At 35.2% G+C, this 13,045-nt stretch overlaps 1 protein-coding gene across 7 annotated transcripts in view; it reads right to left on the bottom strand.

The window, feature by feature from the left end:
• Positions 1–13,045, bottom strand: part of Pcgf5 (polycomb group ring finger 5) — a 101,946-nt gene that overhangs the window by 14,993 nt on the left and 73,908 nt on the right. For all 7 annotated transcript variants that reach the window (XM_020183933.2, XM_020183932.2, XM_074078785.1 and 4 more), the window contains 5 exons: positions 11,532–11,587; positions 11,360–11,419; positions 8,945–9,093; positions 6,139–6,237; positions 3,041–3,130 (listed from right to left, as the gene is read on the bottom strand). In XM_020183933.2, coding sequence (XP_020039522.1) covers positions 3,041–3,130; positions 6,139–6,237; positions 8,945–9,093; positions 11,360–11,419; positions 11,532–11,587 — 454 coding nt within the window. The remainder of the gene's footprint in view (positions 1–3,040; positions 3,131–6,138; positions 6,238–8,944; positions 9,094–11,359; positions 11,420–11,531; positions 11,588–13,045) is intronic.

Consider the following 13,045-nt stretch of genomic DNA (forward strand, 5'->3'; position numbering starts at 1 on the left):
AACTGTGATGATCACTGATATGAAGAGGATGCAGGTATTACACCGATGATAAGATTAGATGAGTGAGTTTTCAAACTGAGATCTGACTCTCTAATTACCCACAATTTGTAGATGAGGAAGCCATAGGACAAATCAATGGTCACAGGTCATGTCTTCTAAAACTCTGTTGCTCCAAAGTTGGTCCAAATATCAGATGCACTCCTGTCTCTTGGGAGTTTGCTAGCAATGGAGAATCTTGGGCCAACCCTAACTTTCTAAGTCAGAATTATACTTCACTAAGATCCCTAGATGATCTGTATTTTCATTAGAGCTTGAGGAGTACTATTTATTTTTAAAGTATATTTTCTCCCACCAATAAGCACTAGATCAATGTCAATCTCCAGTTTAAGAATCTTGAAGCGGTAATACTGTTAGTGAACTGAAAAATTTCTTACAGCTAGCTAAGCTTGAACAGATGTTTCTTTTGATTCCTAAAGGCACAAATCTTTCAAAATTGTATCACAATGAGAGAACAAGTAGGGAACATTTGAGGAAGTACAGAGGTATGGCTGGAGAGCTGTGAGCCAGAGGGAAAGTAAATGGTCAGGTCAGAGAGGAATGTGGGGAAAACTGTGGGACCATCTCTGTGGGTCTCTGAAGGGACTTTGGCTTTTATCTGCATGATATCAATGTAGATATTAATAGTAATGACAGGAGGGACTGGAGCAGAGGAGTAATATGTCCTCTGGTTGCAGCACAGGGTAAGGAGAGCAGGTGGAGCCCAAAGATTACTGAGTCACTTTGGGGAATGGCTGTGATGGCTGGGACCAGGGTGGTAGAAGGAGAGGTAGTGAGACACAGCTAGATTCTGATTATAGTATTTTGATAGTTGAGGCTACAGAATTTTCTAAGAATAGATAAAAAAAATTCAAGGCTGACTGTAGGTATTTTGGTCTGAGCAACTGGAAAATACGGGCTACTGATCTCAAAATTATTGAAACTGAAAACTGAAGGGGAAACAGATCTAGAGAAGTAGAGCAACCAAAAACCAGCTTTGTCATGACAAAGATGATGAACTGGGCTAATGCATCACTTTACTATTGCACTAAATGTAAAAAGTGGTCATTTTTCTTACTGGTTTAGTTCACATATGAATGATAAATCATGAGGTATTGAGCTAGGTTTTGGACTTTTATTACAATACGCCTCAAACAACCAAAGAATTTAAACTATTCAGAAATGTGTGGTCAGAAATGAAATTATAGTAGTGATTTAAATTAACTGATAGTCTATTAATAAAAAAGCCTCTATGAATTAGCGGTTTCATGGTTTGAAATTAAAATAGCTAGCAGTGTGGGTCGACTTTTGGCAGGGACCTTGTGAAGGACAGATGAGCCCTAGTGGAAGTCTCACACTGATGACCTTCACTAGGTGAATGATGACCTCCACTTAGTGATGACTAGGTGAGCCATCACAGAAGTCTCACAGTGATCATTTTAACCTTTAGGCAAATCTCTTACATAATGATGATTTCCAGCACTAACACCCTGAGATACACACTGAAATCAAAGAAAGCTGAAATTATACTCAATTCAATGTTCATACTATTTTTATGTGATATTAAAATACCCACTTCCCAATAGTACAGAATTTACTCTCTCTGCAATTTGCACCTGGCATTTGAAACATTTTGGTTGTAAGGATTAAATGAGGGTAACACATATATAATCCTTAGAAAAACTATAAAATAAGGCATGTAGTTATCTATTAAATACCAAGAGAATTACATTTTTAAAAAAAGAATCCAAAAGATATTTGATGAGTTCCTCAAGGACCCACAACTAGCTGGTGACTGACACTAGAACACAAATCTTCTTGGTCTTAAAACTTTTACCCATGTGAACTCAAATAAGAAAAAAAACTGACTTAAGAAGTTAGGTGTTTTATTATTATTATAACACATCAAGACATTTATTCTAAAAAATATCACCACCGAATAGCACAAAAATGATTTTTTGAGGTTGTTTCCTAACAGTTCCACAGATGCTTACCTTCAATTGTAAGTATGTTTTTGAATTATCAAAATGTGGCAACCCCCATTATATCTGGACTTTGCATTATCTATTACTGTGTGAGGGAGCATTTCTTAAAATTTTGTGTTATATTTAATAATTAATTTATATTTCAAAAAAATGTAATAAAACCTGATTTAAAGAACAGAAACATTATTCAGTTTAAAGTACAACATATTACACCATAAACACAATAGAATCTTAATGTCTGATAGATAACCTTGTAATTTATCTAGTCAACGTTCTAATCAATGTTAATTAAGATTATTCATGTACTCAGCTCATGAAGAGAACTTCTAGTTCTTACTACAGTATTCCTTACTCCCACATATCAGCCTTACAATAAATACCTAGTACCTCAAATTTTCCTAATATTCCATGCTACTTAAAACTCAGGTGCACTCAAACTTAGAATTAACTCTAATTAAAGATAAAGTTCAAAATACAAAATGCTTTCTCTTTCTTTTTTTCCAGGTTTTTCTCCTTTGAGAAAAACCTAAGGCATAAAAATCCAATTCTGGCATCAGAACCCCCCGCAAATTCACTTACTCTTAAGACTTATTTTAACTTTCAGTGTAGAGGAGGTACCTGAAAAAAAATATTCTCCTGAGTCTGTCCCACCTGTCTCCTCTATCACAACCTAAATAAATTTTCTTATTGACTATTAATCTATCAGTCAGGGTAGAACCTCGTGTCTAATCCACCTCCACTCCACATACTTAAGTTACTGGGCTTTAACAAATATGTGACATCCTTTCTGTCTTGATGTTAGTAGAATCCTGAACTTACCAAAACCAAAACCACACTTAACCCACACTTCAGTTTTATACTTGGACCAATTTTCAGAGAAGTGAGAGGAACCAGTTTCTTCTCCTAACCAAGCTACTTTTTTTTTTAAATTTAAAAGTTCCTAAGTACTGTTGTTAAATTTGAACAATGTAATAGTATACAACTAAATATACACGTAAATAAATATAAAAGCAATTTACGTTTTCTCCTCTTAGTCGCCATCTTGTCATATAGATGAATTCCATAGTGTGATCCTTCCCCATGATTTCACCGTTGCACAGAACATCCAACTTTAAAGACAGGGAGATGGTAATGTAAGTAATTTTGAATTCATAAGCATTTTATACATTTTTCAAATTTTCAAAGATCCAAATAGTTACAACAAAATCAAAGTATTACCTTAAAATAATACAGAATATTTTTATTGAAAGCACTTTTCTTTTTCAGAGAATATTAACATTTCAGATATAAGTAACTGTCTTTCTGTATCCTATGAAGTTCACGCACATAATTCATGAAGGCAATGTCAGTCTCCTTTGTCCAAGTCTCTGCAACCTTAAAGGTCTTAATCACATTTCTGGTATTGCTCCTTACTGTAGCAAGCTCACAGTTCCTTTGGCTTCTGAGTTCATCTCTCAGAATTCTTTCAACCCAAGATTGAAAGGGGTTACCTTTTTCTTGTTAGTTTGAATTCAAAGAGGGTAACAAATATGGATATCATGAGTTACGGAGTCTTTGAGGTGCATGAGTCTAGTGATCACAGAGAGCTAAGCTGATACTACATTAGGACTATGTAGTTCTGTGTATTCTACGCTATCTGGCCTCTCTGCTTTGCTTGATTAATAACTTGCACAATATTTACAGGATCCTCTTCACCTTGTCTGAAATTTCAAAAAAGGGTTGGATTTATAAATGCTCACTTTTGCTCTAGGTTACAGAAACCAGGCAACTCCCCAAATCCTTAAGAAAGCCACAGGAACTTGGGCTATGATTTACTAATTTGACACTGCATATTTAACAAATGTTTATCATAAATTCCTATGATAAAATAACACTGCAGTTGTCTAGCTACTGAAGGCAACTAAGATTTCACTGGAAGTGGGGAGAGGAAGAAAAAGAATGAGTTTTATATAATTCTGTATTGGGCTTGACAGAGACTTTGAGTCTAAAGTGACTACAGTCCCAATTATATTATACTTACGAAACAAAATGATTGGGTTTTGATGATTTATGATGCATATGAGCTTTGAAATGTTTTTTAGGCATCATTTTATTAACGCTTAAAAGCATAAAATAGATAACTTCCTTTTCTTTATCTTACCTGTAAAATAAATTCCTAAGCAAAGGAGTAAAGGGACTTAAGGGGTGCTTTACTGTCATTTAACAACTGAACTACCCTGCCCCAGTTAGCAATGCTCTTACAGAAGCTCCCACTGCGGTTACTTCCTCAAATTGTCCCCCACATTGCTGGGCAGCAAATTAATCAAGTTTAGATTGGGAGCCCAATCAAAACTTCTAAAAAAAAAAAAAAACAAAGGAATTTTCTTTGACTGAGATTGATAGGACAGATAAGACGCTTCAGAGGACTGAGTCCCTCTTCCTTGCATCTTTGTCAACAGAGAATTTATACATGCCAGAAGAAAGATTGAGAGCAGCAGTTTTCTTGACCTAACAACCTCCTGAAAACTGGAAAATGGTAACTCAGTGAATCAGACCTAAAAGTAAGGAGAAACCTGTGTATTTTTTTTTTTTTTTTAGTGGTACTATGGTTTTGAACTTTCTAGGCAAGTGCTCTATAACTTGAGCCATACCCCCAGCTCTTTTTGCTTCAGTTATTTTTCAGATAGGCTCTCAATTTTCCCCAGGTGGGCCTTGACCATGAACCTATGTATGCCTCCTGTGTAGCTGGGATTACAGGCATGAACCACCAGTCTGGCTTGTTTTTGAGATAGAGTCTCATTAACTTTTTGCCTGGGTTGGCCTCAAACTAAGAGCCTCCTGCTTCTACCTCCCAAGTAGTTGGGCTTACAGCTGTGAGCCACCACACCTGGCCCTTTATGTAGTATTTTACAAAAAGAAAATAAAATGCAAAATCAAATAATTTCATTGCCTATTTTACCCTGTAGCTGTATCTATAAATAGTTATCATTTACTTTTTCTAAGTACATTGGGTTCTGATATCAATGTTCACAATTTTTTCCTAATACAAAATTAGTATCTCTGGAATTTTTAAATGTGAATTTTTAAAATTTGTAGGACCAAACTATAACAAAAAAAATTAACTCAGCCTAATTAGTCATCTGAAATTTTCAAGTAAGTTCAAAATAGATGTTTCTTCAAAATATAGACTTTATATCTGTCAATGCCTGTGTACAAATTCTATGACATTTTGACATTTTATTTCTCCTATGATGACTATTCATGATATTAATATTACTCTGGATAAGCCAGAAGAACCATACTGCCTTTAACGTCTTTGTTTATAGACGTATAGGAAAGTAGTCCAGGTCTTCAGTTTCTCAGATGCCACTATTAGAACCCAAAGAGGAGGAAAGGGAAATTCATAAAAGTTGTTAAGTTTGCCTTTGGGCAGATGATGGTAGTCATATTTCCTTACTCTGTCATGTCCACCCCTAGGTCATAAATATTCTAAATATTGAACATAGTATGAGCTATGCTGTGATCAGTATGAGGGTAATTTGCCTCTCCTATAAATAAATTGGTAAATTGAATTTTGTGATGCAATATGTTGGTTTTACACAGTGTTAAGTAATGTAATTTTTGTATACATAGAAATATATTATCATTATTTATGACATCCTTTTTGATGAAAGACAATGTTTTACATTCTGAAGAAGTCCATAAAGAATTGGTAATAACTATATGCATGTATGGAAATATCACAAAGAAACTCCTCACTTTGTATAATTTAATAAAGTGATTTTAAAAACAATTGGTAATAATTGAGCTCAAAAGTCTCAGATAAAGAGTGATATATCCTAAAGCATGTTGGAATTAAAAAAATTAATTTAACTAGGATATTTATTTTGGGTATACTTAAAGTTCTTTAAACATCTCTTAATGTTTAAATTTACTAATATGACTTATTCAGGATATGTTAAATTATAAAAAAATACAAATGTTGCATCCTAAAAATTAAATTTTTAACATGAAGATGATCGAAGTTTCCACAAAAACTAATCTGAATACATCTTTGGTTAATTTCACTTCTCTTGTTAGAATTTTACTTTAGGTCGTAATTATTGAAATGATCAAGTTTAGATATTATTTAACTTACCTCATAAGAACTTGGAAGTTTCAGTTTTAAACTTAGAAATTTTTTAATAGTTCCCACAGTCACACGTGTAGAACATCGAATGAATTTCTTCATTAGACCCTAAAGGAAATAAAAATAACTAATTAAAACGTTCTACTTTGTTTTAATGAAACTACAGATAGTATTTTCAAAATGTTTAAGAATGTTTCAATTTATAGCTCTTAGTATATATCAGTAAAAATGTTCGGGTTTTTGTATACTTACATGGTATTCTTCAAGAATGCACTATCATGTATCCTAGGAAAATCCTGGTAAATAGATAATCTGCTTATCTCTAAGACATTTTTGTAAATAAAACATCGTAAGTTTAAGAATAACAGAGGTCAGGCACAAGTGGCTCATGCCTATAATCCGAGCTACTTGGGAAGATGAAATCAGGACAGTCACAGTTCAAGGTCAGCCTGGGCAAAATAGTTCTCAAGACCCAATCTCCAAAACAACCATACAAAATGGATTGGAGGTGTGGTTCAGGCAGTACAGTGCTCACTTTGTAAGCATGAAGCCCTGAGTTCAAGCCACAGTACCACCAAAATAAAAATGAAAACAAAAACAAAAGTCACGAAAAACATGTATTTTATTACATAGTATCACTTCTGTAAGCATTGATAACATTTTCTAAAACATGATGCCACAATTTTAGAAGGAGCAGAGATTTCAAGTGAGATGCAACAGAGAGGGGCTAGATAGACCACTGAAGTCTCAGGAAGGAAGTACTTCGCAATGTGGACTTTGGGTTGAGGAAAATCATGCTCCTCTGATGGACTGTAGAAGCATTTTACTGTGAAAAACAAAGCTCCATGTGCCTTCATGTGTCTTATTTGTAAAATGTAGACAGCAGTACTAATTTACTCTTTAAGCATGAATATGACTAAAATATTAGAATCAATCCAGAATGGGCACTCCAACTAAAAAATGAGACAAAATGAGACTGTAAACATGATAAGTATGTGAACCAATATGTGAAACAAAATTACATTCCTTTACTTAAAAATCTATATGAATACTGAAACAAAACAAAAAACAGAGTTTTCAAAACATAATGTGTCATTCCTATTTATACGTTACAACAAACTGACTCAACTTCTGGAACAACATCTCCAGAAAGGAGACTACTGGGACTAGGGCTGGGATTCAAGTGGTAGACACTTGCCTAGCAAGTATGAGGCTCTGAGTTCAATCCTTGGTCAAGCAAAACAAGCAAAGAAAGAGGAGACTATCAAGGCAGGGGTAGTTCATTTTTAGATGAATTTCTAAGATTCAGTGTTTCAGTTGGGTGTGTAGTATAGTTTCATAATACCAGCATTTGGGAAGCTCAGGCAGGAGAATCTCAAGTTCAAGGCCAGCCAGGGTTATAGAGCAAGACCCTATCTCAAAAATAAACAAATAGATAGAGAAAGAAAATAAGATAAACATAAAATTCAGTGTTTAACTTTCATATTAAAATTCATGCAGAGAAACAGATGTCACATTTATTTATGAAAAGATATTCGGCCTTTCCATTGACCTAACTTTCACTTTGGGATAACAACTCATGTATTAGCTAAAGGATGATAACAATCTCCATGAGGAAGAATGTTTCCAAAAGGAGATTATAGAAGTGGCTGGCAAGAAGAGTTACAAAAATCCTGATGAAGATATTTATAAAAAAGGAGAAGTGTTGACGTAAAACATAGAACATAAAAGCAACAGAGAACCAGAAGGATCAAGAGGCAGAGTGGTCAGTTCTCTAAAGGTGGCTGCATTTTATAACATGCCTCATCCAGTTAACTCCCAAACTAATTAATAATCTTACTGCATTGTAACTGTTTGCTTGTTATGTGTAAGACAAGCAAGTTTCTTGAATGGCACCTTTTTCTCTTATTAGTTACATCATTACTGTGTAATATTCACATAGTAGATAAATATTCAGTGAATTACCATGCTCATGTATATTTTTTGTTGCAAGATACTGAAAAAGTTAATCTGAACTGAAAATTTGGTTTTCATTTCCTAATAGAAAAATATAATTAAATATATTAGTAAAAGTTCAATCCAAGGCTTACAGATTTACATAGAGGAAGTGAAAAGAAAATTAGAGACAATGGAGGGCTGGCAGCATGGCTCAAGTGGTAGAGCGCCTGCCTAGAAAGCTGTAGGCCCTGAGTTCAAATCCCAGTGCAGGAAGGAGAAGGAGAGACAGGGGAAGAGGGGGCGGCGAGAGAGAGAGAGAGAGAGAGAGAGAAAGAAAAGAAGGCCTTCAAGGAATTCAAAAGTTCCACAGGCACTTTATAACACACAAAACCAGTTGATTATGTAATTCACAAAATATATTAGCTTTGACATGGGAAGCCTACTGAGTTGAAAATAAAGGACAAAATTTAAAGGAAACGAATAGAAGTGTTATAGAAGTATGAGAATCACTGCTGACATGAATTTATCTGAGTTTGGCTTGCTTACCGCTCTTTATAAAGACAGAAACAATGCATGTGAACTCCCAACAGAATTATAAAAGGAGGTGGAGAGGAGAGATTATTGGTGTGTTTTCCGCATTAGCCACTAGGTGGTGGCATTGGCCCAGGATGGTTGGGGAATAAAAAATAGATTTCTGGAGTAAACAATAGCTTGACCATTTGTAGGTACAGGACTGTCAGAGAATGGCATTCTACTGGATTATGTTAATAAAAACTTTGGAAGAAAACATTTTGAACTATTAGAAAATTCATTAATAAATTAACCAGGGTTTAATATAAACTGATCATTAAATATACAACTGTGCTTGTCCACTCACCTTTACTACGTTGTCCCCTGATTGCCCATTATTTCGTAAACAATCTAGACAGATAGCAATTTGTGGGTCACTTCTATGATAGTCCTTATCATCTTGATTTTCATCGCCTTCTTCATCTACTTTAGGTTTGTCAAGTTTTGAACCATCATCTGTGCAATTTAAACAAAACTAAGTTAGAAATAACTCAAAATTTAACCAATATACATTACTCATCAAAACAAAATCAACCTTAAAACATTCCTAACAGTTTTTGAAGAATAACTAAAAATTTTAATATCTTTAAACTGCTCTAATCAAGTCAACAGTGGAAATATTTTTGAAAAACCATCAGAAGCTTAACATATCCTAAGATTTCTAGTCTCTCTGGGACATCCGAAAGAAAAATTTTGGATTGAACATATTTGGTCAGAAAAATGACTGAAATGAGTGATTAGACCATTTTAGAAAGCAGACAGGACATAAAAATACTTCCAAATGCAATATGTATATTTTCAAGTTAAAAGCCAAGTATTCACTTTTAAAATTATAATATTCTCTTTATGTTCTCAAAATTTCAAATTAGATATGCATAAGATAGTGAAAATGATAATAAATTAGTACTTAACATGTAAGTCTGTAACATATTAAACCTCCTTTTAAGAAATATGAATGGCAGACTTTATATTATATACAAAGGTATTTAACATGTGCTATAGCCTATAAATAATGCAACTGTACTTACTGATGCATTCATCTGTTATATACCTTTAGTGATGTATTAGATTGCACTCTGCTAGGCCCAAGGGAACAAAAATGCAACTACCTATGCTTGTATTGGTCAGAGTACAGGATGAGGTAGATTTGTGGCGGGGGGTATGAGGTTGATTCAGAGAAAATTTTCATTGAAATATCTTTAAGTTTAAAACTTGAAAAAGTTAGAGAAAGCCAAACATTACACTGTAGAGTACCCATGACAGGTCAGCACCCCCCATCAATAAATATAGTGAAAACTCTTAAAGATGAACCACAGAGAGATGAGCTTTCTTTTATGTGATCTATCCCCCATATTTATATAAAACCCACATTAACAGAAGCTGCCTTTCAAGAATCAAACTCCCAATTCCAAGATCCAAATTCTCCACCCAAACTAAAGACCAAATACCAAAAGTACTTTTTAAAATGGAGAAGCAAGGGGAAAGAGGAGATAAAATTCACAAGGCAGGATACAGTCCTTCACAAGTAATCTATGATATAAAAAATTATAGACCAAACCTACCATATAACTTCTGATGACAATTCTTTGTGCTACTGGACTCTTGAACAGGTAGTCAAAAATTGGGACAGTTAATTAACTTTCTATTTGCATTTTTACTATAGCATTAGTATCTAAGTTGAATGTACACTTCTGTAAAACAAGCCTTCAGTTAAGTCATTTTAGCTTCTTTGCGCATTTCACTGCTATATAAAAGAATAGTCCCTTGCTACCTCATTCCAGCCATCAAAAATATTCTGAAACCTCCCCTGCTTACGAAACAGTCCTGCATAGTTAAGTCAAACTAATAAAACCACAATCCCCATATTACAGATGAAAAAAGCATTTTCTTGTCCATCTTAGAATGTTTAATTGGCAATTCTATGGCCTCATTGGAAAACCAAGGGTGGAGACTCAGTTCACAAATGAGTCTATAAGGACACACATATGTACTTGAAATTCGATTTCAAAGGTACTTAGGACATCTTGAATGAAATCTCTTATTTAAATAAATGGGAACTGATATTACTTCCCATTTTATATATCCCTTTGTGTGGATAATATGCATACTAAAAGCCCTTTCTCTGGCCAGTAATGTTTGCTCCTTTGTTGAAATTATTAAAAATTACCTGGGACCCAGAGGAGAAATTTGGACACTTGTCATAGGTGATGGGAAAAAAATCCAATAAATACATAGAAATATTTTATAAATCTCTAGGACAGGTAGTTTGCATTACTTGAGCTCTATCTATGAAAATTTCATTCTAGAGTACCAGAGCATAGCAAAATCCCCTGATCTGGCTCTCAGCCACATCTCAGTCCCCTCCCCTATTAAAATGAACTTATAAAATAAATAAAACAAAAAATATCCACTATTTAGTTGCAAGTTAAGACAATTTACTACTTCAGATTCCTTTTTCTCTTCAGATATTATTGCTATAATCATCTATTCAGCTTTCTCTTTCATCTGCATTTTCTTGCCCCAAAGTCCAATTTCCTCTATTTCCAATTACCCTCAACTGAAGTGGGTCTAAAGTTACACGGATTTAGATAAAAATCTCATGAAGGGGTGCATGATTTTGTTCAGGGAAATCTTGAGCTTGAAGACAGATTATTAGTTCACCAAAGCAACAAAAAGCTAACCAATTTGAGAGGCACTGTTAGGTATAGGCATAAAAAATTACCTTGTCCATTTTCTTGAGGCTTATTTTTCTTCCAAAACTCAGATTCACGCTCAAGTTCTTCTAATTTAAAAAGAAAAATAAACATAAGATCATAGGAACAATCATGAAATCTTTAATAAAAATGCTGATTGCATAAACATGAAAGTCTATAAAAGCCTAAAGGGCCACTTACGTTCTCGTAGTCCGGGCACCAGCTTAAATATAATTTCTTCCAATGTATTATCCAACCTTCAAAAGGGGAGTAAGGATACACTAATAATGAAGATATCAAAATGTAACATGCGAACAGCTTGAGATTCTAACATGTATGTGTTAAAAAATTCAGAACACAGATGATTTTAGCATGTCTTTCTACAACAAACTCTTCAGCAGAGGAGAACACTATTTGTAGCCTTCCCCAGTGGTATACAAGTAACAAAAATGGCCCCAGTCCCCAGCTCTTTGTCTACATTTTCTGAACATCCCTTTGAAACTTCTCTTTTGATTAAGGGGTATGGAGTCCAGGATCTGGAGAAATGTAAACCCTGAGAATACAGGTTGGCCTTGCAACTTGCTTAGATCAAGAGAAGCTGGCACCAGTACTGTGCTTAGTTGAGCTAAGTCTTGCTATGCTTTTGCTTGCTCTCTCTCTCAGCATCTTGGTGTTATGAGAACAAACCTGGAGGAGGAGGAACCATACAGAGGGAACTGCCCTGCTGCAGCCAACTTAGTTCAGTCCTTTGCCAGCCCATTTCCAGTACACGGCAGAGCCCCGCCATGAGCAGCAGAGCAGCCTACCCGATGTGGCACAGCTGACGGCAGTTGCAGGAGTGCCCAGCCAAGCCCAGAAGAGCCACCTGCTAAGCTGTGGTGAGGAAGGGCTCTCAAGCACTCACTTAGGGGTGGTGTGCCCCACTCTCAAAATTCCTACCCCAACTCTGCTCTTTCCTAAGAAGGAAATCATCTTCAAGCCTCTTTTCTGAACAATTCAGACCATTCAGTCATTCTGCCTTCCTATATATGAAATTCCATATCTTTGTTGACATTTTCCCTGTCTTTTCTTGCTCTACAACCCCTCATTTTCATAGCTTCATTCTTCAACCGTTCTCTTACCCCACAGCACCCCCCCCCACTTCATCTCTAACAGCATTACTCTTCTCTGACTTCAAACATGCATATTTCTCACATCTGGAAAAGCAAAAACTTTTGCTTAACCGAGTATCTTTTTGAGCTATTTTTCTGCTTCTCAATCTTCTCTCCTAACTGGAAAAAATTTGAAATCATTATCTATATCATTTCTGTCACATACTCTGTTTTGCTTCTTCTTACCCTCCTGAACTCTCAAATCATTCATAACTTTATACTAAATAGGTTTAAAGGCCTATATTTATTTATTTTTGTTAATACTATGGTTTATACTCAGGGCATTGTGATTGCTAGGCAGGCTCTCTACTACTTGAGCCACACAGCCAGCCCTTTTTGCTTTAGGTTATCTTTTAGATAAGGTCTCACATTTTTTCCCCCAGGTCAGCCTCAGACCACAATCCTCCTATCTAGGCCTCTTCCATAGTAGGGATTAGAGATGTGAACCCCACTTGTTGGATGGGGTTTCAGTAACTTTTTCCCTAGGTTGGCCTTGAACTACAATTCAGTTCTGATTTCCACCCTCTGAGTAGCTGGGATTACAGTTGTGAACCACTGTGCTTG

This window comes from Castor canadensis, chromosome 7 (genome assembly GCF_047511655.1).
Source record: "Castor canadensis chromosome 7, mCasCan1.hap1v2, whole genome shotgun sequence".
Classification (NCBI taxonomy): domain Eukaryota; kingdom Metazoa; phylum Chordata; class Mammalia; order Rodentia; family Castoridae; genus Castor; species Castor canadensis.